Source organism: Rhinatrema bivittatum, chromosome 4 (assembly GCF_901001135.1).
Source record: "Rhinatrema bivittatum chromosome 4, aRhiBiv1.1, whole genome shotgun sequence".
In the NCBI taxonomy this organism is placed as follows: Eukaryota; Metazoa; Chordata; class Amphibia; order Gymnophiona; family Rhinatrematidae; genus Rhinatrema; species Rhinatrema bivittatum.
The window spans coordinates 75,870,310-75,892,956 of record NC_042618.1 but is presented as its reverse complement, the minus strand read 5'-3'; the positions used below and the strand labels follow the sequence as shown (position 1 = coordinate 75,892,956).

Below are 22,647 nucleotides of genomic sequence, written 5' to 3'. Positions count from 1 at the left end.
AACACACCCTCTTTTTGCAATGCAGCTGGCCCCACCACCAACACATTGGTAAAGGTACGTGGAGCCATCGCCAGCCGAAGGGAAGGGCTCAAAACCGAAAATGTTCCCTTAGGACCATGAACCTGAGGAAACTCTGGTGCTCCAGCCTAATGGCTATATGCAGTTATGGCTCTATCAAGGCGAGAGATGCCAAGAACTCTACCTTGTGTACCTCCTCTATGACTGACCTCAAATTTGGACTTCAGAGTTTCCATATGGAAACAGAGAACCTTGAGAGCTGCATTTACCTTCTGGTCTCCAAATGACTGATGGACCAGGACGTCTCTTCTGGTGACCACAGCCCCTGGGCTGATCTGCCTTGACAAACCATCCCACATCCTTTGAGGCTGGCATCCGTAGTCACCAAGAACCAGTCAGACACCTCTAAGTCCATTCCTCTCTCCAGATTGCTTTGAGACAGTCACCATGAGACTGGACCAGGCATTCCACTCAAGTGGCAAAGGAAGATGAAATTCCTCTGAAAGTGGATTCCACCGGGATAACAGAGCCCTCTGCAATGGCCACACATGAGCAAAGGCCCATGGAACTAACTCCAGCGTAGAAGCCATAGAACCCAGGACCTGCAAATAGTTCCAGACCCTGGGCACCGCAAGCCACAGAAGACAGAGTACCTGACTCTGCAACCTGATCACTCTCTCCGTTATTAGAAATACCTTCCCTAACCAGGTATCGAATCAAGCCCCCAGGTACTCCAAAGACTGGGCTGGTTCTAAATGACTCTTTGCCAGGTTTGTCAACCAGCCCAACGAGTCCAGGAGCTCCATCACTCGTCGCACCTACCGATGACACTCCACTTCCGACTTTGCCTGGATGAGCCAAATTGCCCAGGTATGGATGGACCAGGATTCCCTCTCTCATGAGAGCAGCCACCACCACGCTCATCACCTTCTTGAACGTCCAATGGAGCAGTCACTAACCCAAAGGGAAGGGCCCAAAACTGGAAATGCTTTCCCAGAACCATGAACCTCAAGAAACTCTCGTGATTGGCCCTTTATGGGAATGTGGAGATATGCCTCCATCCGATCCAATGATGCCAGAAACTCCCCTTTGCGAACCGCTCCCTGAATTTCCTTCATCATCTCCCTAGGACCGCAGATTTGCACTTCTGCCATCTTCTGGAGACAGAGAAATACTGACAGACCGTAGGTGGCACTCTCAGATATATAGTAGTGCCTTAAAGTTTCTGTTTTCTGCCTCCATCTGCTGGTAGGGATGCAAAACCCATTTGTTTGGACTGATCTGGGATATGAACAGGAAATGCATTTGCTTGCAAGTTCTTGCTTTTATATGCTATAAATTATAAATAAAGTTAAAACAAATAAAAAACCCCACACACCTGATTGCCCCAGGAAAGGAAAATCATTCAACCCTGCCATTTCCTGGTTGTATCCCCCAACCTACTACCGATGATATCAACCTTAGGCAAGGCTGTTGCCCCAGGATCCTCCTAGTTCCTTCCTGTTGGACCTACAACTCCTACTGGAGGCAGAACTACTGATATCCTTTCCTATACAGCCTGGTACAGCAGGGAAGGTGTCAGGAGAGAAGCTTGCTCTCTGCCTCCATATGCTGATAATGAGGAACAAATCCCATTCATCTGGACTGGTCTGACAGGACAATGAAGAATGAATAGTTAACATTAGACATGAGCTAAGAATGTAAAAAGGTAAGATTGACTTACGGAAGGAACTTCTTTCTTTCTGAATTATACACATAGCGTGGAACATCAAAAGCTCCAATTATGTTGAAAATATGTTCTCTGAAATTCAGCAAAATTACAGTTTTAATTTGTTTGAAATGCTACCTGTATGCAAACAGTTCTTTTATAATACTAAAAAACACATCAGTAAGAGTTTTTGCTGATGTCTTCATTTTTTACACAGTAACACTACCCTTTCCTCTTTCAGCTATGCTGTCTTTTACATCAACAAAAGATTGTATGGTAGTAGAATTTGCACACTACTCCAGACAGAAAAATGGTTACATTAGGGCAAGTCGGAAATTTTAGGAAAGATGTGCAAAGGCTGAAGCCTAAACAATTGGTGCAACTGCTCACAAATTTCAGATGTGTTAAATCAATCCCTTTGTGTGTATGCAATATTTATTTGATTTATATTCTCCTTTTCAGATACTAAGGGCTTGTACCTTTGCACACAGTCTGCATACTTAAATCCTACCCCGCCCCCCCCCCCCAAAGCTTACCTTTAGGAAGTTTACAAAGCCTAAGATCAACAGGTTTTATTTACTTCCCCTTCTGCATCACCTCCATGAAATAAATTACCCAAACTTAGCTAATTCAAAGCAGGGTGAACTGGAGAAACCAAGACCATGTGACTATTTACCAACTACAAATAAAATTGCTATTGCAATAAGTAGGTCCTATACTCTAGGAACACCTGCCAAAGGCAAAAGTAGTGGACGTACAGTGCCAATGGAGCATAAATGCTTATTGAAGGAAATGGTTGTATGCTAATGCCAGAAGTTTAAGAGGTAAGATGGGAGAATTAGAATGTATAGCAGTGAATGATGACAGACTTAATTGTCATCTCAGAGACATAGTGGAAGGAGGACAACCAATGGGACAGTGCTATACCGGGGTACAAATTATATTGCAATGGACAGAAAGGAGCACCCGGGAGGCAGTGTGGTGCTTTATGTCCGGAATGGCATAGAGTCCAACACGATAAAGATCCTGCATGAGACTAAATGCACAATCGAATCTTTATGGGAAGAAATCCCTTGTGTGTTGGGGAAGTCTAGTGAAAGGAGTATACTACCATCCACCTGGTCAAGATGATGAGACGGACAGTGAAATGCTAAGAAAAATTAGGGAAGCTAACCAAATTGGTAGTGCGGTAATAAAGGGAAATTGGTTCTTACCTGATAATTGTCGTTCTGGTAGTACCACGGATCAGTCCAGACTCCTGGGTTTTGCCTCCCCTCCAGCAGATGGAGAAAGAGAAATTTTGATGGACTCTGCCATAAATACCATGATGCCACCTACAGTCCGTCAGTATTGCTCAGTCACAAAGCAGAATGGTACGAAACCAAACTATATAGTGGTAGCAGTTGGGCTGCTACCACTACTTAACTGGTTCACTAACCTCCAAGTGGTAACAGAACCCGTGAGACACGGTAAACAAAGATCTGCCGATTAAAACCAAGAACAGCTGAATGAGCGGACTCTCGATTACCTGTGAACTCCAAATGGGCAGGACTCTGGTCTGATCCGTGGTACTACAGGAACGAAAATTATAAGGTAAGAACCAATTTTCCTTTCCCTGTACGTACTCGGATCAGTCCAGACTCCTGGGATGTACCAGAGCTCTCTTACTTGGGCTGGGATCCGGAGAGGCCCGGTCTCAGCACACCTTCTCCAAATCACCCCCCCCCCCCGCACCCGGATCCTGGACATCCAGGCGGTGGTGCCTGGCAAATGTATGTAATGACTTCCATGTGGCTGCTCTGCAAATCTCCTGTGGCAAAATATGCTGACATTCCGCACACGACGTAGCTTGAGCACGAGTAGAATGCGCCCGAAGCCCTTGAGGCAAAGACTTGCCCTTCAGCAAATAAGCAGAATTGATAGCCTCCTTCAACCAATGGGTGATAGTGGTCTTTGATGCTAAATTACCTCGTTTAGGACCTCTTCAAAAGCACAAAGATGATCCGATACTCGAAAACCATTGGTAACTTCAAGGTAACGCAGTAACACCCTACGGACATCCAATTTCTGTAAATCCCGAGAGAGGATCAGAACGGTCCAAATCCGAAAAGGAAGGAAGCTCCACCGATTGATTCAAATGAAAAGAGGAGACTACCTTTGGTAGGAAGGAACTGTCTGCAAGGATATCCCCGAATCCGAAATCCTCAGGAACGGCTCTCTGCACGACAAAGCCTGAAGTTCAGAAACCCGCCGAGCAGAGGAGATTGCTACCAAGAACACCACTTTCAATGTGAGATCCTTCAATGTTGCGCTTTTCAACGGCTCAAATGGTGCAGCACACAAGGCCGAAAGCACTAAATTTAGATTCCAGGATGGACAAGGATGGGACACCGGAGACCGTAGATGCTTTGCTCCACGAAGGAAACGAGATGCATCTGGGTGCGTTGCTAGTGGGACTCCCTGAACGGCACTGCGTAAACACCCAAGCACTGCGACCTGCACCCTCAAGGAACTACACGATAGTCCCTTTGCCAAACCAGCTTGAAGAAAACACAAAATCTCTGGCACGGACACTCGAGTAGGCAGAATCCCCCTGTCTACGCACCAAGTCTCAAACACCTTCCATACACGAACATAAGACAGGGACATGGAAGTCTTACGAGATCTCAATAGGGTACAGACTATCGCATCTGAATAACCTTTGCTTTTTAAACGCTGCCTCTCAAAAGCCATGCCGCTAGACAAAAGCGATCGACCTGGTCGAAACATACAGGTCCTTGATGAAGCAGGTTTGGGAGATCCGGGAAGCGCAGAGGACCTTGCACCGCAAGATTGACTAGATCCGCAAACCATGGGCACCGCAGCCACTCGGGAGTCACTAGGATCACTTTGGACGGATGAAGCTCTATTCTCCTGAGCACCTTTCCGATTAGGGGCCAAGGTGGGAAAACATACAGCAACACGTTTGTCGGCCATGGAAGCGCTAGAGCATCTACTCCTTCTGCCCCGTCTCTCTGCGGCGAGCAAAGAAGCGTGGGGCTTTGGAATTCCAGAATGTTGCCATCAGATCCATGCAGGGCATGCCCCACCTGTCGCAAATGAGTTGAAAAACTCCCCCGGCCAGCTCCCACTCGCCGGGATTGAGTTGATGTTGACTGAGAAAATCCGCATGAACGCCGTCGACCCCCGCGATGAGGGATGCTGCAATACTGACCAGGTAATGCTCTGCCCAGCTGATCAGCATTCGAGACTCCAGCACCACCGGCTGACTCTTGGTTCCGCCCTAACGATTGATATAGGCCACCGTGGTCGCATTGTCGGAAAGAACCCTGACTGATTTCCCCTTGATAAGTGGGAGAAAGGCCTGCAAAGCCAGGCGAAATGCTCTGGTTTCCAGACGGTTGATGGACCGTTGGGACTCCTCCTGGGACCACTGCCCCTGCACCGACTGCCGCAGGCAAACTGTTCCCTACCCAGAGAGACTAGCATCCGTAGTCACGACCGTCCATTCCGGAACAACCAGAGGAACCCCATGGCTCAGGTTGTCCGCAAGGAGCCACCAGTCCAAACTGGCTCGTGCTGTGTCCGGTACAGGCAACCGCAGATTAAATTGTTCGGAAACCGGACTCCAACAAGAAAGCAAGGCTGATTGCAAGGACCGCATGTGGGCGAAGGCCCAAGGAACAAGCTCCAGGGTCGAGGCCATAGACCCCAGAACCTGCAAGTAATCCCAGACCGTTGGCAGGCGTTTGGACAAAAATGCTCTCACCTGTCCTTGCAATTTTGCAATGCGGTCTGCCGTGAGAAAAACTCTGCCTAGATGAGTGTCGAACAAAGCTCCCAAAAACTCCAGGGCCTGGGAGGGAATCAGACGACGGACAGGTTGACCACCCATCAGAGGGCACACAGCAGCTGAAGTACCCTGTTTATCGCCTCCTGGCAAAGGACGTCCGACTTCGCCCGAATCAGCCAATCGTTCAAATATGGATGCACCAAATATCCTTCCCTGCGCAGTTGGGCTGCTACCACTCCCATGACCTTAGTAAACATTCTGGGAGCGGTGGCCAGACCGAAAGGCAGAGCCTGAAACTGGTAATGTTGTCCCAGAATGGAGAACCGCAGGAATTTCTGGTGATTGGTCCTGATCCCGACGTGCAGCTACGCCTCCGTTATATCCAGGGATGCTAGAAATTCCCCCTGCCGTACAGAAGCAATCACCGACCACAATGTCTCCATGCGGAAACGGGGAATCCGGAGACATCTGCTGACCTTCTTTAAATTGAGAATAGGCCAGAAGGTTCCCTCCTTTTTGGGAACCACGAAGTAAATGTCAATGAACTCAATCTTAAGCAACACATATCAGACTATTGTAACACACTTCTGCTTGGATTACCATACACAACACTAAGACCACTACAAATCTTACAGAACTCTGCAGCCAGAATACTAACTGGAAAAAGCAGAAAAGATCACATCACTCAAACACTCGCTGAATTACTCTGGCTGCCAATTGAACAAAGAGTGCAATTTAAAACACTATGCACAATCCACAAACTAATCTATGAGGAAAATACTGACTGGCTAAACACTGCACTACGACTACATGTCCCCCAGAGAAATCTAAGATCAGCCAATAAAGCTCTACTAACCATTCCCTCTGTAAAGACAGCAAAACTGACACAAGTAAGAGAGAGAGCACTATCCCTAGCCGGTCCAATATTATGGAACACACTACCACTCGAAATAAGATTAATGAAAGATCTAAAACTCTTTAAAAAAAAAAGTTTAAAAACATGGCTCTTCAAAAAAGCTTTTCACAATGAGAGTGGGGAGTAAGGAATACTAGCGGACAAGAAAGAGAACTCAGACACACTGTTAAAAGTCAACAAATAGCAGTTATCCCTCCTTTATTATTTTTTCTCATAACTAAAGATTAATTTAAGAGTACAGTATTCTCATATATGGATATCCTATTATTCATATAAATGGAATTTCCAATCCACCATCCAAATAGCGTATATTATTTGAATCATGTAACCGAAACTTTATTGGCACCTACTAGCTAATTTATAATCCTAACCAGACTTATGTGCCTATCTGTAAACCGTTGTGATGGTATACTACTAAACGATGGTATAGAAAAGTTTTTAAATAAATAAAATAAAGTAGTGCCCTTGCCGAAGTTCCGCCGGAGGAACGGGAGTAATTGCGCCGAGATCTAGAAGGTGCTGAAGAGTCTCCCTGACCGCTCAGCACTTGGTGGCATATCCGCATGGAGAGACGAGAAACTGATGGCGGGGCCGCTGTGCAAAATCTAAAGCGTAACCGTGTCTTATCACTGATAGGACCCATTGGTCCGACATGAGCTTGGCCCAATCCTCTTAAAACAGAGAGTCTGCCTCCGACCACCGGTACAGAGGAGCGGGCCGGCCACCCATCATTGCGAAGGCTTTCCACCCGGAGTGGAGTGGATGTTACTTGGTCTACCAAGCTGCCGTCCCCGAAAGGGCTGAGACAAAGACTGCTGTCTGTTGAAGTTTTGGCGAAAGGAGGAAGCAGGTGGTCGGGATGTCCGAGGCTTTCGGCCCCCACGAAACCGAGATCTGGATCCAAAATGATCCTCTAGTCTTCGGCCTGTCCTCAGGCAAGCTGTGTACTTTATTCTCACTGAGAGACTGTATCAGGTCCTCCAGCTCCTTGCCAAAGAGCAGTTTGCCCTTAAAGGGCAGAGATCCCAGCTGGGACTTGGGAGAAACGTCTGCCGCCCAGTTGCTGAAACCGTGGAAACCATGGACCTGGCTGAAGTGCGGAGCAAGTCTTGAAAAGCATCGGCACTATAGGCAATAACTGCCTCCAGACACCCCGCCTGGAGGGTTTCATCCTCCGACAATGCCTCGTTGGCTAGCAACTACTGGACCCAAGCACTAATCCTAAGCCAACACTAATGCACTTCACAGACTGTAGATTTTGCATCTGCCATCTGCTAGAGACAGAGTAATACTGACGGACTGTAGGCGGCATTTTATTTTATTTATTTATTTAACACTTTTTTTATACCGGCATTCGTAGGACACATCATGTCGGTTTACAAGTAACTGAGAAAGGAAAGGAAATTACAATGAACAGGGGAGGGGGGTTAACTGGAAGATATACAAAAGTACAGGAGAGGAGAGTCAGCAAGCAGAGTCACAACTATTTGCATTCATATTAGGATTAGATATGCAAATGAACTAATATACAAAGTTAAGGGGCATGTGCACTTAAGAACTTAGCATATGAAACTTATTTACAGTATGACAGAGGCAAGTGCACGTATGTACAATTAAATGCTGGTGCGGGGGGGGGGGGTAGGGAGGGAGGGAGGGAAAAGGGGAAAAGGAGTGGAAGGGGTGGAGGGAACAGGGTACATAAGGGTGAGGGTACTTTCAGGGAGAGGTTGTTAGGGGATGAGAGGGCGTGGTAGGGGGAGGCTACAGAGGTGGAGAAAAAGGGAGGGAGAGGAGGGGTTCTGGGATGGTATGGGGAGGTCAGGGAGAAGGAAGATAGGCTAAGCTGGAACTGAGGTGGTTCAAGGAGGACAATGGCTAGGATTGAGAGAAATTGGGGTATGCCTGTTTAAAGAGCCATGTCTTGATTCCTTTTTTGAAATGGCTCAGGGACGGTTCTAAGCGGAGTTTGACGGGTAGGGAATTCCAGAGGGTAGGGCCCGCAATGGAGAAGGCTCTATCCCTGGTAGTGGAAAGGTGCCCAATTTTAAGTGAGGGGGTTTGGAGAGTGCCAGCAAGGGAGTTTCTAGTGGGGCGATTAGCTTGACGGAATTGTGGCATATCTTCAAGCCAGGGTGAATTGTTATTGTATAATGTGTTATGGAGGATGGTAAGTGTTTTGTATTGGGAACGGAAGGTGATGGGGAGCCAATGGAGATCTTGGAGTATGGGAGTGATATGGTCAGTTTTTCTGGTGTTTGTTAAGATTCTTGCCATGGCATTTTGAAGGATTTGAAGGGGTTTAGTGGTAGAGGCAGGGAGGCCTAAGAGAAGGGAGTTGCAATAGTCGAGTTTAGATAGTATGGTGGTTTGCATAACAGTGCGGAAGTCATCCCTCCCTCCCTCCCTACCCCCCCCTGCACCAGCATTTAATTGTACATACGTGCACTTGCCTCTGTCATACTGTAAAATCATGGAGAAAGTGTTTACCACTTTCTCCATGATTTTGGATATGAAGGGCAGATTGGAAATGGGCCTGTAATTTGCAGGGTCATTGTGGCCGAGGGTGGGTTTCTTTAGTAGTGGCTTCACGATGGCAAGTTTAAGTGGGTCGGGGACTTTCCCGGAAGTGATGGAGCAGTTTATGATTTCTGCTATTGGTTTTGCAATGGCAGAGGGAATGGACATCCTGGTATTTATGGCAGAGTCCATCAAAATTTCTCTATCTCCATCTGCTGGAGCAGAGGCAAAACCCAGGAGTCTGGACTGATTCAGGTACGTACAAGGAATGAGAGATTTCCATTACCCCAATATTGACTGAGTAAATGTATCATCGGGACATGCTAGAGAGATAAAGTTCCTGGATGGAATAAATGACAGTTTTATGGAGTAATTGGTTCAGGAACAGACAAGAGAGGAAGCAATTTTAGATCTAATTCTCAGTGGAGCACAGGATTTGGTGAGAGAGTAACGGTGGTGGGGCCGCTTGGCAATAGTGATCATAATATGATCAAATTTGAATTAATGACTGGAAGGGGGACAGTAAGCAAATCCACAGCTCTCATGCTAAACTTTCAAAAGGGAAACTTTGATAAAATGAGAAAAATAGTTAGAAAAAAAATTGAAAGGAGCAGCTACAAAGGTAAAAAGTGTGCAAGAAGCATGGTCATTGTTAAAAAATACCATCCTAGAAGCACAGTTCAGATGTATTCCACACATTAAGAAAGGTGGAAAGAAGGCAAAACAATCACCGGCATGGTTAAAAGGGGAGGTGAAAGAAGCTATTTTAGCCAAACAATCTTCATTCAAAATTGGAAGAAGGATCCAACAGAAGAAAATAGGATAATGCATAAACGTTGGCAAGTTAAATGTAAGACATTGATAAGACAGGCTAAGAGAGAATTTGAAAAGAAGTTGGCCGTAGAGGCAAAAACTCACAGTAAAAACTTTAAATATATCCGAAGTAGAAAGCCTGCAAGGGAGTCAGTTGGACAATTAGATGATCGAGGGGGTTAAAGGGGCAATTAGAGAAGATAAGGCCATCGCGGAAAGATTAAATGATTTCTTTGCTTCGGTGTTTACTGAAGAGGATGTTGGGGAGATACCCGTATCAGAGAAGGTTTTCCTGGGTAATGATTTAGATGGACTGAACCAAATCACGGTGAACCTAGATGTGGTAGGCCTGACTGACAAACTGAAGAGTAGTAAATCACCTGGACTGGATGGCATATACCCCAGGGTTCTGCAGGAACTAAAAAACTGAAATTTCAGACCTATTAGTAAAAATTTGTAACCTATCATTAAAATCATCCATTGTACCTGAGACTGGAGGGTGGCTAATGTAACCCCAATATTTAAAAAGGGCTCCAGGGGCTCCGGGAAACAACAGACCTGTTAGCCTGACTTCATTGCCAGGAAAAATAGTGGAAAGTGTTCTAAATATCAAAATCACAGAACATATAGAAAGACATGGTTTAATGGAACAAAGTCAGCATGGCTTTACCCAAGGCAAGTCTTGCCTCACAAATCTGCTTCACTTTTTTGAAGAAGTTAATAAACATGTGGATAAAGGAGAACTGGTAGATCTGATATATTTGGATTTTCAGAAAGTGTTTGACAAAGTTCCTCATGAGAGGCTTCTAGGAAAAGTAAAGAGTCATGGGATAGGTGGCGATGTCATTTCGTGGATTACAAACTGGCTAAAAGACAGGAAACAGAGAGTAGGGTTAAATGGACAATTTTCTCAGTGGAAGAGAGTGGGCAGTGAAGTGCCTCAGGAATCTGTATTGGGACCCTTACTTTTCAATATATTTATAAATGATCTGGAAAGAAATACGAGTGAGGTAATCAAATTTGTGGATGATACAAAATTGTTCAGAGTAGTTACATCACAAACAGATTGTGATGAATTGCAGGAAGACCTTGTGAGACTAGAAAATTGGGCATCGAAATTGCATATGAAATTTATGTGGATAATAGCAAGGTGATGCAAATAGGAAAAAATAACCCATGCCATAGTTACACAATGTTGGGTTCCATATTAGGAGCTACTACCCAAGAAAGAGATCTGGGCGTCATAGTGGATAACACATTGAAATCGTCGGTTCAGTGTGCTGCGGCAGTCAAAAAAGCAAACAGAATGTTGGGAATTATTAGAAAGGGAATGGTGAATAAAACGGAAAATGTCATAATGCCTCTGTATCACTCCATGGTGAAACCGCACCTTGAATACTGTGTACAATTCTGGTCGCCGCATCTCAAAAAAGATATAATTGCAATGGAGAAGGTACAGAGAAGGGCGACCAAAATGATAAAAGGAATGGAACAGTTCCCCTATGAGGAAAGACTAAAGAGGTTAGGACTTTTTAGCTTGGAGAAGAGACGGCTGAGGCGGGATATGATAGAGGTGTTTAAAATCATGAGAGGTCTAGACCGGGTTAATGTGAATCGGTTATTTACTCTTTCGGATAATAGAAAGACTAGGGGGCACTCCATGAAGTTAGCATGTGGCACATTTAAAACTAATCAGAGAAAGGTTTTTTTTCACTCAACGCATAATTCAACTCTGGAATTTGTTGCCAGAGGATGTGGTTAGTGCAGTTAGTGTAGCTGGGTTTAAAAAAGAATTGGATAAGTTCTTGGAGAAGTCCATTATCTGCTATTAATTAACGGGCCGATACAGTAAAATCGTGGGAGAGCGCCCACTCTCCTGTGCGCGCGATATAGTATTTATTTAAATTAGACCCTGCGGTAAAAAGAGGCGCTAGGGACACTACCGCGTCCCTAGCACCTCTTTTTTTGACGGAAGCAGCGGCTGTCAGCAGGTTTGACAGCTGACGCTCAATTTTGCCGGCGTCGGTTCTCGAGCCCGCTGACAGCCACGGGTTCGGAAACCAGACGCCGGCAAAATTGAGAGTCCGGTTTTCGACCTGCCAGCCACGGGCCCATTTTAAATTTTTTAAACTTTCGGGACCTCCGTCCAAAACGCGTGTCCAACCCTCTCCCCCCCTAAACCTAATAGCGCCCACAACATGCAAATGCATGTTGATGGCCCTATTAGGTATTCCCGCGCGATTCAGAAAGCAAAATGTGCAGCCAAGCCAAGCGCCTACCCAAAGGTAGGCGCTAATTTCTCCGGGCACCTGGAAAGTGCACAGAAAAGCAGTAAAAACTGCTTTTCTGTGCACCCTCTGACTTAATATCATGGCGATATTAAGTCGGAGGTCCCAAAAGTTTAAAAAAGTAAAAAATACTGAATAAGGGGTAAAGCTAGCGTGTCCAAAACGCGCGTCCAAATGCAGGCTAACAGTGCACTCTGTTGGAGCGCACTGTACTGTATTGGCCCGTAAGTGAACTTAGTAAATAGCCACTGCTATTACTAGCAACGGTAACATGGAATAGACTTAGTTTTTGGGTACTTGCCAGGTTCTTATGGCCTGGATTGGCCACTGTTGGAAACAGGATGCTGGGCTTGATGGACCCTTGGTCTGACCCAGTATGGTATGTAACATTTTGATGAGTGAAAGAAAATGGCTTGGTTTCTAGTAGTGAAGGAAGCAACTAGAAAAAGGAGCCACAAAGAAAAGTACCTCTACTGATATGGTAATAATTTTGTCGTGGAGAGGACTAGTGGTTACAATGCTGAATGGTGGTCCAGAAGCCCCAGGTTAAGAGCTCAAGATTCTGCCATTAACTCACCATCAGGCCAATACAGTAAAGTGCGGCCGCGGTTACCCTGCTTCTAACCCGCTTTCTACTCACAATTTGGCCACGTTAGTCCTACCTGAGATTCACTATCCCTTTTAACCCATCCTTACCGCCTCTTTAAATCAACAGGTAACCCTTTCCGCCCGCGGCATGTATATGAGATATAAACGATCGGATTAGCTATTCCCTCCCATACAGTAACGCGCGCCCCGATTATTGCTTTTTTAACCTGCAGTTTTGCCGCATGTTTAACCTGCTAATTTACCGCCTACCCCTACCCCTGCATTAGTGTGTAGCGTCAGGCAAGCAGAGACGAAATTTCACGGCCTACGGAGCAGCCCCAGCCAGCCCCGCTTCACTGCCTGACCCCCCGGGACAAGACCAAAGTGAATCGGGCAAACTTTCCGCCAGCCCCCGCTCACCTGCCCTGGCCGCGTCCATGGGTGCCGATCTCCCGCGCTGACAGCTCCGGAGTAGCCCCAGTCCTCTCTTCCCTCCTCCCGGGGACAGCCGGCGGCGAGAGTGGCTTCAGCAGCCCGGGGCGGATCGGGCGCTCCCCATGGCTCCCTATTCTCTAAGGTAATGAGCGCACGCCGTGACCTGAGCACCCGGCTGGACGTCAGAGGTCACGGCGTGCGCTCATTACCTTTTTAGAGAATAGGAATCCTGGGAGCCATGGGGAGCGCCCGATCCGCCCCGGGCTGCTGAAGCCGCTCTCGCCGCCGGCTGTCCCCGGGAGGAGGGGAGAGAGGACTGGGGCTGCTCCGGAGCTGTCAGCGCAGGAGATCGGCACCCATGGACGCAGCCAGGGCAGGTGAGCGGGGGCTGGCGGAAAGTTTGCCCGATTCACTTTGGTCTTGTCCCGGGGAGTTAGGGGGTCAGTCAGTCCTTCTCCTGTATCCACTTCCTGGTACCTGTCATTTGAAATGACAGGTACCAGCGCACCCAGGATACTGTATAGGCGCTGTATAGCGCCTACACAGTAAAATGGATTGCGCTTCATGGACGCGGCTGGCATTTGCATGCCATTTAAATACTGAATCGAGCGGTATGTCATCCGAACTGTGCGTGCGGCAAGCGCGGGTGCGCCCGGCACTGCCACACTCTTTCTACCGCGTCCGTACTGTATCGGCCTGCATGTGATCCTAGGTCACTGGTCTCCCTGTGCCCACTCAAAAGGTATGCCTATGTTTAATTTGACTGGAAAAGCCAGACTATTTTATTTTCCAAATGAAAGCTATTAAATATACACATATTAACAGTGCAAACATAGATCTCTGAGCAAATTTTACTTTTTTTTTTAAAATGGTATGTAGACCTGTGGAATTTAAAATGTTTATACTTTCTACAATATGAGTTTTTAAAAAATGTATGTTTTCTTAATAGGAAACTTATGCATGTAGACTCACTGTACACAGTTTAAAAAAATGTTCTCACAGATCCAAGATGGCATCCTAAGGAGAGGTCACAGAAAAGTTGGCTCCGCTCTCTTTGGAATTTTACCGCAATTATTATGCCCCATACCAAGAGGAAGGGGCGAATTCGACAGGAAACCTCTATACCTGTTGCGATGACTCCCTCCCAGCCTACGATAGTGGGCTTCTTTACTCAGACATCAGTTTCTACTCCGGGAGAGAGATCTGCAGGGGTGCTAGGCGAGGGACACGCCGACTCACCCCAGGATTCACAAACAAACATCACTGAGCCCCGGAGCGCCCGAGAAGCCTTCGCCTCCAACCCACAGCAACAACCCTAACCCGAGCCAGATTATCTCCCAGCGAGCAGCAGAGAGAGAAACGGCTACAGAGGTGGGAAAGGGTGTGTTTGCAGCGAGTACAATGGGGGACAGCACAGAGGCAGTGAGAGGACGGTGAGAACAGAAGTCCAAAAAGGTGGAACAGGTAGATTTGGAGCAGAGTGCTGTCCTGGTAGACCTAACGGAGGAAGAGAACTCAACTTAACGAAATCGCTATGGTTTCAGAAGTTTGTCGAGGGGATAAGGTAGGCACAATCCCTGTTCAGAGACTGGTTAAACCGAGTGAAATAACTTTGGAGACTGGAGTGCTTTAATAATTTTAGAAAAGTCAATTACATCTCTAGCACAGGCATTACTCAGTAACCAAGAATCTGTTAAAAAGATTGAACCGTGTGTGCTACAGCATGAAGCTAAAATTAAAGAATTGGACACTAAAATGACTGCATTTCAAGAAATACAATCTAATACAATACTGACTAGGAAGATTGAAAATATGGAGAATTCTCAAAGATATTTAAACCTTAGGGTTTTGAATTTTCCCCAGGTGAGAATGATCTCCCTGAGATCAATTTAAAAAGTTTCTTGTAGAGAATTTGCATATGCCTACTGAAGCTATTCCCCCAATAGCAAATAGAGTCTACACTTCAAGTTTGAACCTGGCTAATCCACCCTTGAATGATGGTGATAATCTAACAGCATTTCTTGAAACTTCATCGGAGGATCAAGTCGAGTCTCGTGGAACTGTCTCAGTTTCATTTGTTTTTTCCACTGACAGAGATATGGTTTTAAAATTATTTCTGCGAAACAGGAGAAAGAGTTCTATGGACAAAAGATATGGATCTTTCCAGATATTACTAAAACACAAATTTGAAGAAAAAAAAGCTGCTGGAGATGCGCCAGGAAGCGAGGTTGATGGGAGCCAGGGTCACTATTAGATACCCCTGTAAATGTATCTTAATTTGGAATAATGCCCGTTATATCTTCTTTGAACCGGACCAATTGTGTGTATTCTTGGATAGCCATAAGAATGGGGGGAGTGCTACCTTAAACAGCTCGAGCTAGAGAAGATAAATTTAAACCTCCTTTTGCTTCTACATATGTGTATCTAATAAGATGATGTTCCTGTAAAGGGAGAAGGAAAGAATAACAACTGTTTGATGGATATGTTACCTGAAATGTTTTTCTTTTCTGATATAATTGTTTAAAGAGGTGATAACCTCCTTTAAGCCTTCTTTATTTCTGTATATCATATAAAAAATTGAATAAAGAATTTAAAAAAATATGTTCTCACATACATGGTTTCATTACACGATCGACTGCATTCCTGAACTGCTCCTTCCACTATGGACAGTTCAATCATATTAGATGACACTGAAAAAAAAAATAGAAAACATACTGTTTCTTTAAAAAAAACAAAAAAACAAAAATACCCACTTGTTAGATTTTTTTATTTTTTTTATTTTGCCATTTAATGGGTCATCTCAGTACTTACAAAGCATTCAACTCAGAGGCATACTTAGAATACTGGCACCTGTGGCAGAAGCTTCTTTGGCACAGTCCCCCCAATGTTGAGATTACTTACCTGATAATCTCCTTTTCCTTAGTGTAGACAGATGGACTCAGTACAAATGGGATAGTATCCGCGTGCTAGTAGTTGGAGACGGATCTGACGTCAGCACGGGGTATATAGCCCCACAGGAAGCGTAGCGATTCAGTAATCTTCCTTGCAAAAGCTGTTATGGATGTGTGTACTAACGCTCAGTGAAAAGTGAAAACAGGATTCACCTGACCGATTGATAGTAGCTGGAGACCGCCAGCCTACACAACCGGAAGGCGTGGACACCTGGTATAGTGTACGCCCTGGTAGGAATAAATGACATGTCTTACCTTGCATCGGTGAAACCCATGTACACAGGCAGCTGGGCGGGATGCTGAGTCCATCTGTCTACACTAAGGAAAAGGAGATTATCAGGTAAGTAATCTCAACATTTCCTGGCGTGTAGCCAGATGGACTCAGTACAAATGGGATGTACCAAAGCTTTACTCCCAGCCTGGGCGGGAGGCTGCCTGAGGACCATGTAAGACCGCCCTTGCAAATGCGGAGTCCTCCCTGGTCTGGACATCCAGATGGTAGAACCTGGAAAAGGTATGGAGGGAGGACCATGTCGCCGCTTTACAGATCTCTGCAGGCGATAGCATCCTGGACTCCGCCCAGGATGCTGCTAGTGCTCTGGTAGAATGAGCCTTGACTTGTAGAGGCGGAGACTTCCCAGCCTCCACATAAGCTGCTCGGATAACTTCCTTAATCCAGCGGGCGATGGTGGGCCGCGAGGCCGCTTCACCTTGCTTCTTCCCGCTGTGTAGGACGAACAGATGGTCCGTCTGTCGCAGGTCTTGCGTCACTTCCAGATATCTGAGCAGCAATCTGCCAATGTCGAGATGGCGTAATAACCGGCCTTCTTCAGATTTCTTCAAACCCGCCGCGGTGGGCAAGGATATGGTTTGGTTAAGATGAAATTGGGAAACCACTTTAGGTAGAAAGGAGGGAACCGTACGAAGATGAATAGCCTCAGGAGTGATTCTGAGAAAGGGATCACGGCAGGACAGTGCTTGCAGCTCCGAGATGCGGCGTGCCGAACGGACCGCCAATAGGAATACCATCTTCAAGGTTAGAGAACGGAGAGACAGGCCCCGAAGGGGTCTGAAGGTGGATCCCGCGAGGAAATCCAAAACAAGATTGAGGTTCCATAAGGGCACAGGCCACTTTAGTGGCTGACGAATATGTTTGACTCCTTGCAGGAAACGAGAAACATCTGGGTGCTTGGCGATGGTCTTGCCGTTCCTCCTGGGACCATAGCAAGACAGTGCCGCCACCTGAACTCTGATGTAGCTGAGGGAAAGACCCTTCTGAAGTCCATCCTGCAGGAAATCCAACACAATAGGTATTGTGGTGGCATGTGGATTGGTGCCGTGAGTGTCGCACCATGCTTCAAATACTCTCCATATGCGAACGTAGGTGAGGGATGTGGAAAACTTGCGAGCTCGGAGGAGTGTATCAATCACGGGCCCCGAGTAACCTCTTTTCTTCAGTCTAGCCCTTTCAATGGCCAGACCGTAAGAGAGAATTGAGCTGGATCCTCATGTAGGATGGGACCTTGACGTAGAAGGTCCCGGAGAGGAGGCAGGGGAAGAGGCTCCCCTGCCAGTAGTCTTCTCATGTCTGCATACCAGGGTCTTCTTGGCCAGTCTGGTGCCACTAGAAGAACTAGGCCCCGGTGTTTCTGAATCTTGTGGACGATGGCGCCCAGCAGCGGCCACGGAGGAAAGGCGTATAACAGAGTCCTTGGCGGCCACGGCTGGACCAGGGCATCGATTCCGTGCGAGAACGGGTCGCGCCTGCGGCTGAAGTATCTGGGTACTTGTGCATTGGACTTGTCCGCCAATAAATCCATGTCTGGAATCCCCCAGTGATCCACAATCATCTGGAAGGCTGTGGGTGACAGCTGCCACTCTCCCGGATTTAGCCTTTCTCTGCTGAGGAAGTCTGCTGTAGTATTGTCCTTCCCGGCAATGTGGACGGCGGAGATGTCCTGAAGATTCGCCTCTGCCCATGTCATCAGTAGGGCGATCTCCATAGATACCTGTCGGCTTCTGGTTCCGCCCTGTCGGTTGATGTATGCCACCGTGGTGGCATTGTCGGACATCACTCTGACTGCTCTGTTCTTCAGTCTGTGAGCAAATTGAAGGCATGCCAATCGGACTGCCCGGGCCTCTAGGCGATTGATGTTCCACGTTGACTCCTCCCTGTTCCATCGCCCTTGCGCGGTGAGTTCTTCGCAATGTGCTCCCCAGCTGCTCAGGCTGGCATCCATGGTGAGCAAGGTCCACGTGGGCGAGGACATCATCGACCCCCTGCTCAGGTGGTTGGACTGCAACCACCACCGCAACTGGGTCCGAATTCTGGCTGGTAGAGGAAGGTGCGTGGAATAGTCCCGTCGATGGGGGCTCCAGCGAGAGAACAGGGAATGCTGTAGAGGTCTCATATGGGCCTGCGCCCAAGGCACCGCTTCCAGGGTGGATGCCATGAGACCCAGAACCTGCAGATAATCCCAGGCTATGGGCCGACTGGCTCCCATCAGATACTGGATACGCTGCCGAAGTTTCAACTTTCTCTTGGTCGTAAGACTGACCGTATCTGCCCGGGTGTCGAACTGCACTCCCAGATATTCTAGTGATTGGGAAGGCTGTAGGCAGCTCTTGCTGAGGTTGATTACCCAGCCCAAGCTTTCCAGAAGGGCGATCACTCTGTCGGTTGTCCGAAGGCTCTCCTCTCGAGATTTCGCCCTAATCAGCCAATCGCCTAGGTAGGGATGGACCAGAATCCCTTCCCGCCTGAGTGCCGCAGCAACCACTACTACCACTTTGGTGAATGTCCGTGGTGATGTGGCCAACCCGAAGGGTAGAGCCCGAAACTGGAAGTGGCGGCCCAGAACCTTGAAGCGCAGGTAGCGCTGATGATCTGGATGGATCGGAATATGAAGATAGGCTTCTGACAGGTCTAACGCCATGAGGAATTCTCCGGGCTGGACTGCGGCTTTGACGGAGCGCAGAGTTTCCATGCGAAACCTCAGTACCCGTAAGTATCGGTTGAAGGATTTGAGGTCCAGGACAGGCCGAAAGGTGCCCCCTTTCTTGGGTACCATGAAATAAATGGAATAGTGTCCAGAATGTACTTCCCAGGCAGGTACTGGAATGATGGCGTTCAAGGACAGGAGCCTCGCCAGGGTAGCTTCCAATGCTGCCTTCTTGTGCATGGGACATGAAGAGTTCACAAACTTGTCCGGAGGAAGATGATGAAAGTCCAGATAATATCCTTCCCGGATAACGGCGAGGACCCACTGGTCCGACGTGATCTTGACCCATCTGGGGTAGAAGAGGGTCAACCTGCCCCCTATGGCCCCGTCCCCCAGATGAATCAGCAAATTCTCATTGTGAGGCGCGACCGGGACCAGAGCCCGGACCAGCCCCCCTCTTGCGCTGCTTGGTCCGAAAGGACTGATTCCGGGCCCGAGGACGTGTTGCCTGATAGCGACCCCTATACGGAACAAAGCGCTGTGAACTCCTGCCCCTGGAGGGCCTTGGAAAGGAGCGCGGTCCCCTTCTGGACCGATCTTCCGGCAGTCTAGGCACTGGAGAGGCACCCCAAGTAGTGGCTAGCTTATCAAGGTCACTGTCAAACAGAAACGAGCCCTTAAAGGGCAACCTGGTGAGGCGAGACTTCGAAGGCGCATCAGCTGACCATGTCCGGATCCAGAGCTGCCTCCTGGCAGCTACGGAGGATGAAATCCCCTTAGCTGTAGTCCGGACCAAATCCGATGCCGCATCTGTGAGAAAGGAAAGGGCTGACTCCATGTCAGCCGCTGGAGCGTTGTTCCTGACCTGAGACAAGCAGGCACGTGTCACCACTGTGCAGCAGGCCGCAATCCGCAAAGAAAGAGCTGCCACCTCAAAAGTTTGTTTCAGAATGGCGTCCATTCGCCGGTCATGAGGCTCCTTGAGGGCCGTCCCCCCTTCCACTGGAATGGTAGTGCACTTGATTACAGCGCTAATCAAGGTGTCCACCTGAGGACACGCCTGCAGGTCCTGGAGAGCCGGTGCCAATGGGTACATGCCCTTCAGGGCCCGGCCCCCTTTGAATGAAGCCGCCGGTGTCGCCCATTCCAAATCTATCAGTTGTTGAGCTGCTTGCAAGAGTGGAAAATGGCAGGCTGTAGGACGAAGACCTTCCAGCAGGGGGTTCTGCGCAGAAGGTACCGAAGCGCTGGGACCAGTTATATCCAGTTCCGCCAGACACTGAGACACCAGGTCGGAGAGATCCTCCTTAGGGAAGAACCGCCTCATGGTTCTATATGGCTCAATCCCTGGGGGAAGGTCCCCCACGTCCGGGAGTTCGGACTCGTCCAGTGAAACCTCCTGGTCCGATTGATCTGGACTGTCCAGCGGCGGGAGGTCCCGCTCCCGATAAGACTGTGAGGGTCCAGGAACAGGATCCATAGGCGCAGCAGCCGCCGCAGTCGCAGCCACCACAGGAACCGCAGCAACCGCAGGAACAACAGGAGCAGCAGGGACAGTAGGGCCAGGACGGGAAGCCGTTTGCATCTGGACGAAGGCATGAATCCCCTTAAAGAGATCCACCCAGGAAATTGAAGCAGCCTCTAATCGCCGGGGTACAAGATCCCCCGGGATCCCTGATTGGTCGAGACTGCCCCCCCCAAATTCGGGGTAGCCCCTGGGGAACTGTCAATAAACTGCGGCTGAGACCGGTCCTGGCCTGAGGGTCCCCCGGCCTCCTCACATTGGGCACATAGGGAGTCTGGCTCAGTACTGCGCGTGGCTCTAAGGTGGCATGCAGAGCAGAGGCCAAAGGCTGTAATGCCTGAGACAAGCGGCGCCGCCGCTGAAGATGCGGCTGCGTTCTGATCCATTCCAAGTATAACCAGCGCGCAAGAATAAGCGGTAGCAAGATGCGCTGAATACAACAGGCGCACAATAATAATAATGTGCGGCAGTAATAGGCGCTTAATACAACAGGCGCCCAATAGTAACAATATGCGGTAGCAAGAGGCGCTTAATACAACAGGTGCACACTAAGAATAATATGCGGCAGCAACAGGCGCTTAATACAACAGGTGCACACTAAGAATAATATGCGGCAGCAACAGGCGCTTAATACAACAGGCGCACAATAATAATAATAATATGCGGCAGCAATAGGCGCTTAATACAACAGGCGCACACTAAGAATAATATGCGGCAGCAACAGGCGCTGAATATAACAAGCGCGCAACAATAAGCAATAGGCACTCAGCACTAAGCAGTTAGCAATATACGCCCAATGGTATTCAATAGGCTTTCAGCACTAAGCAGTTAGCAATGGACGCTCAATGGCATTGAATAGGCTTTCAGCACTAAGCAGTGAGCCAAAATACGCTTAATGGCCATCAATAGGCTCTCAGCAATATGCGGCTAACAATATACTCACAGTGGCAGCCAATATGCATGCACAGAAACAATGCAATATACGCACAAGGAAGAAGAAAGCCGCGCCTATTACGGGCGCGGAATACCTGAACACGGCCACAAAATGGCGTCCTCCACGGCTTGCCACGCCGCCGATCCTCTATACTTCGGAGACCCGTAAGAAGAGATGTACGCCTTACCAGATCTTCGGTGCTTCCTGTCTGGAACTTAGGCGGTCTCCGGCTGCGGGGGGAGGGACTACCTCACCGCCGCGATTGAGGAACTGCACCCGCTACCTCATCCAAGCCGGGACCGAGGGCCTCGAAGCCTCACCCGAGCCTCGCCGGGGGCTGTGCCCCTGCCGCGGTTCGGCCGGACCGAGGACTTCCACCTCCGGGGGACCACGGTAATCACCCCGGGAAGCTCAACTGGGGGGAGGGAAAGTATCCCCTGAGGAGCGCGGGGCTCAATAGTTGTGTAGATAGGTAAAGTAGAATCTAGAATGATAAGAAAGAGAAAAAAATTAAAGTAGTCTTGGAAAGCACGCTCAACCAGCGTGCAGGCACTCCAAACTGCTTTGGAGACGGAAATTACTGAATTGCTACGCTTCCTGTGGGGCTATACACCCCGTGCTGACGACAGATCCGTCTCCAACTGCTAGCACGCGGATACTATCCCATTTGTACTGAGTCCATCTGGCTACATGCCAGGAAATATATAATTTTAAAATTTCTTAAACAAACAAACCAACCGATAAAATATTTCAAAATAGCAGACATCAGATAACACCCAATAATTAAAACTAATAAGGATTTAAAAAATCTCCTCTCCATATCTGTCATCCCAAAATTGATGTAGACTGGGGCACACATACACACACAGCATGCTCCCTCTCGTATGCACACATACATGCTTGGTTAGAGACAGAGAGAGCATGTGTGTGTTTGAGAGGCGAACACACACACAGTTCCTGTGTCTCCCTCACGCACACACACACAGACTTGCTACTTCCATCTCTCTCACACACGCACTTCCTCTCTCTCTCTCTCACATGCACACAAAAACTGAACTGAAGACCACAAGCCAGATTCTGTATGCAGTGCAACAATGGAAAAGCAGAAAATCACTATTCCTCAAAACAATACAATAAAGAACTATAAATCAATTAGAATAGTAAAACCATACATTTCAAAACAGCTGAAGAATAGAATATTCAGTAATTAGAAGCTCCT

The 22,647-nt window shown here is 47.9% G+C and overlaps 1 protein-coding gene across 5 annotated transcripts in view; it reads right to left on the bottom strand.

The window, feature by feature from the left end:
• Positions 1-22,647, bottom strand: part of POLE2 (DNA polymerase epsilon 2, accessory subunit) — a 194,828-nt gene that overhangs the window by 161,050 nt on the left and 11,131 nt on the right. For all 5 annotated transcript variants that reach the window (XM_029598380.1, XM_029598379.1, XM_029598377.1 and 2 more), the window contains exons 3-4: positions 15,691-15,766; positions 1,742-1,819 (exon numbers count right to left, since the gene is read on the bottom strand). In XM_029598380.1, coding sequence (XP_029454240.1) covers positions 1,742-1,819; positions 15,691-15,766 — 154 coding nt within the window. The remainder of the gene's footprint in view (positions 1-1,741; positions 1,820-15,690; positions 15,767-22,647) is intronic.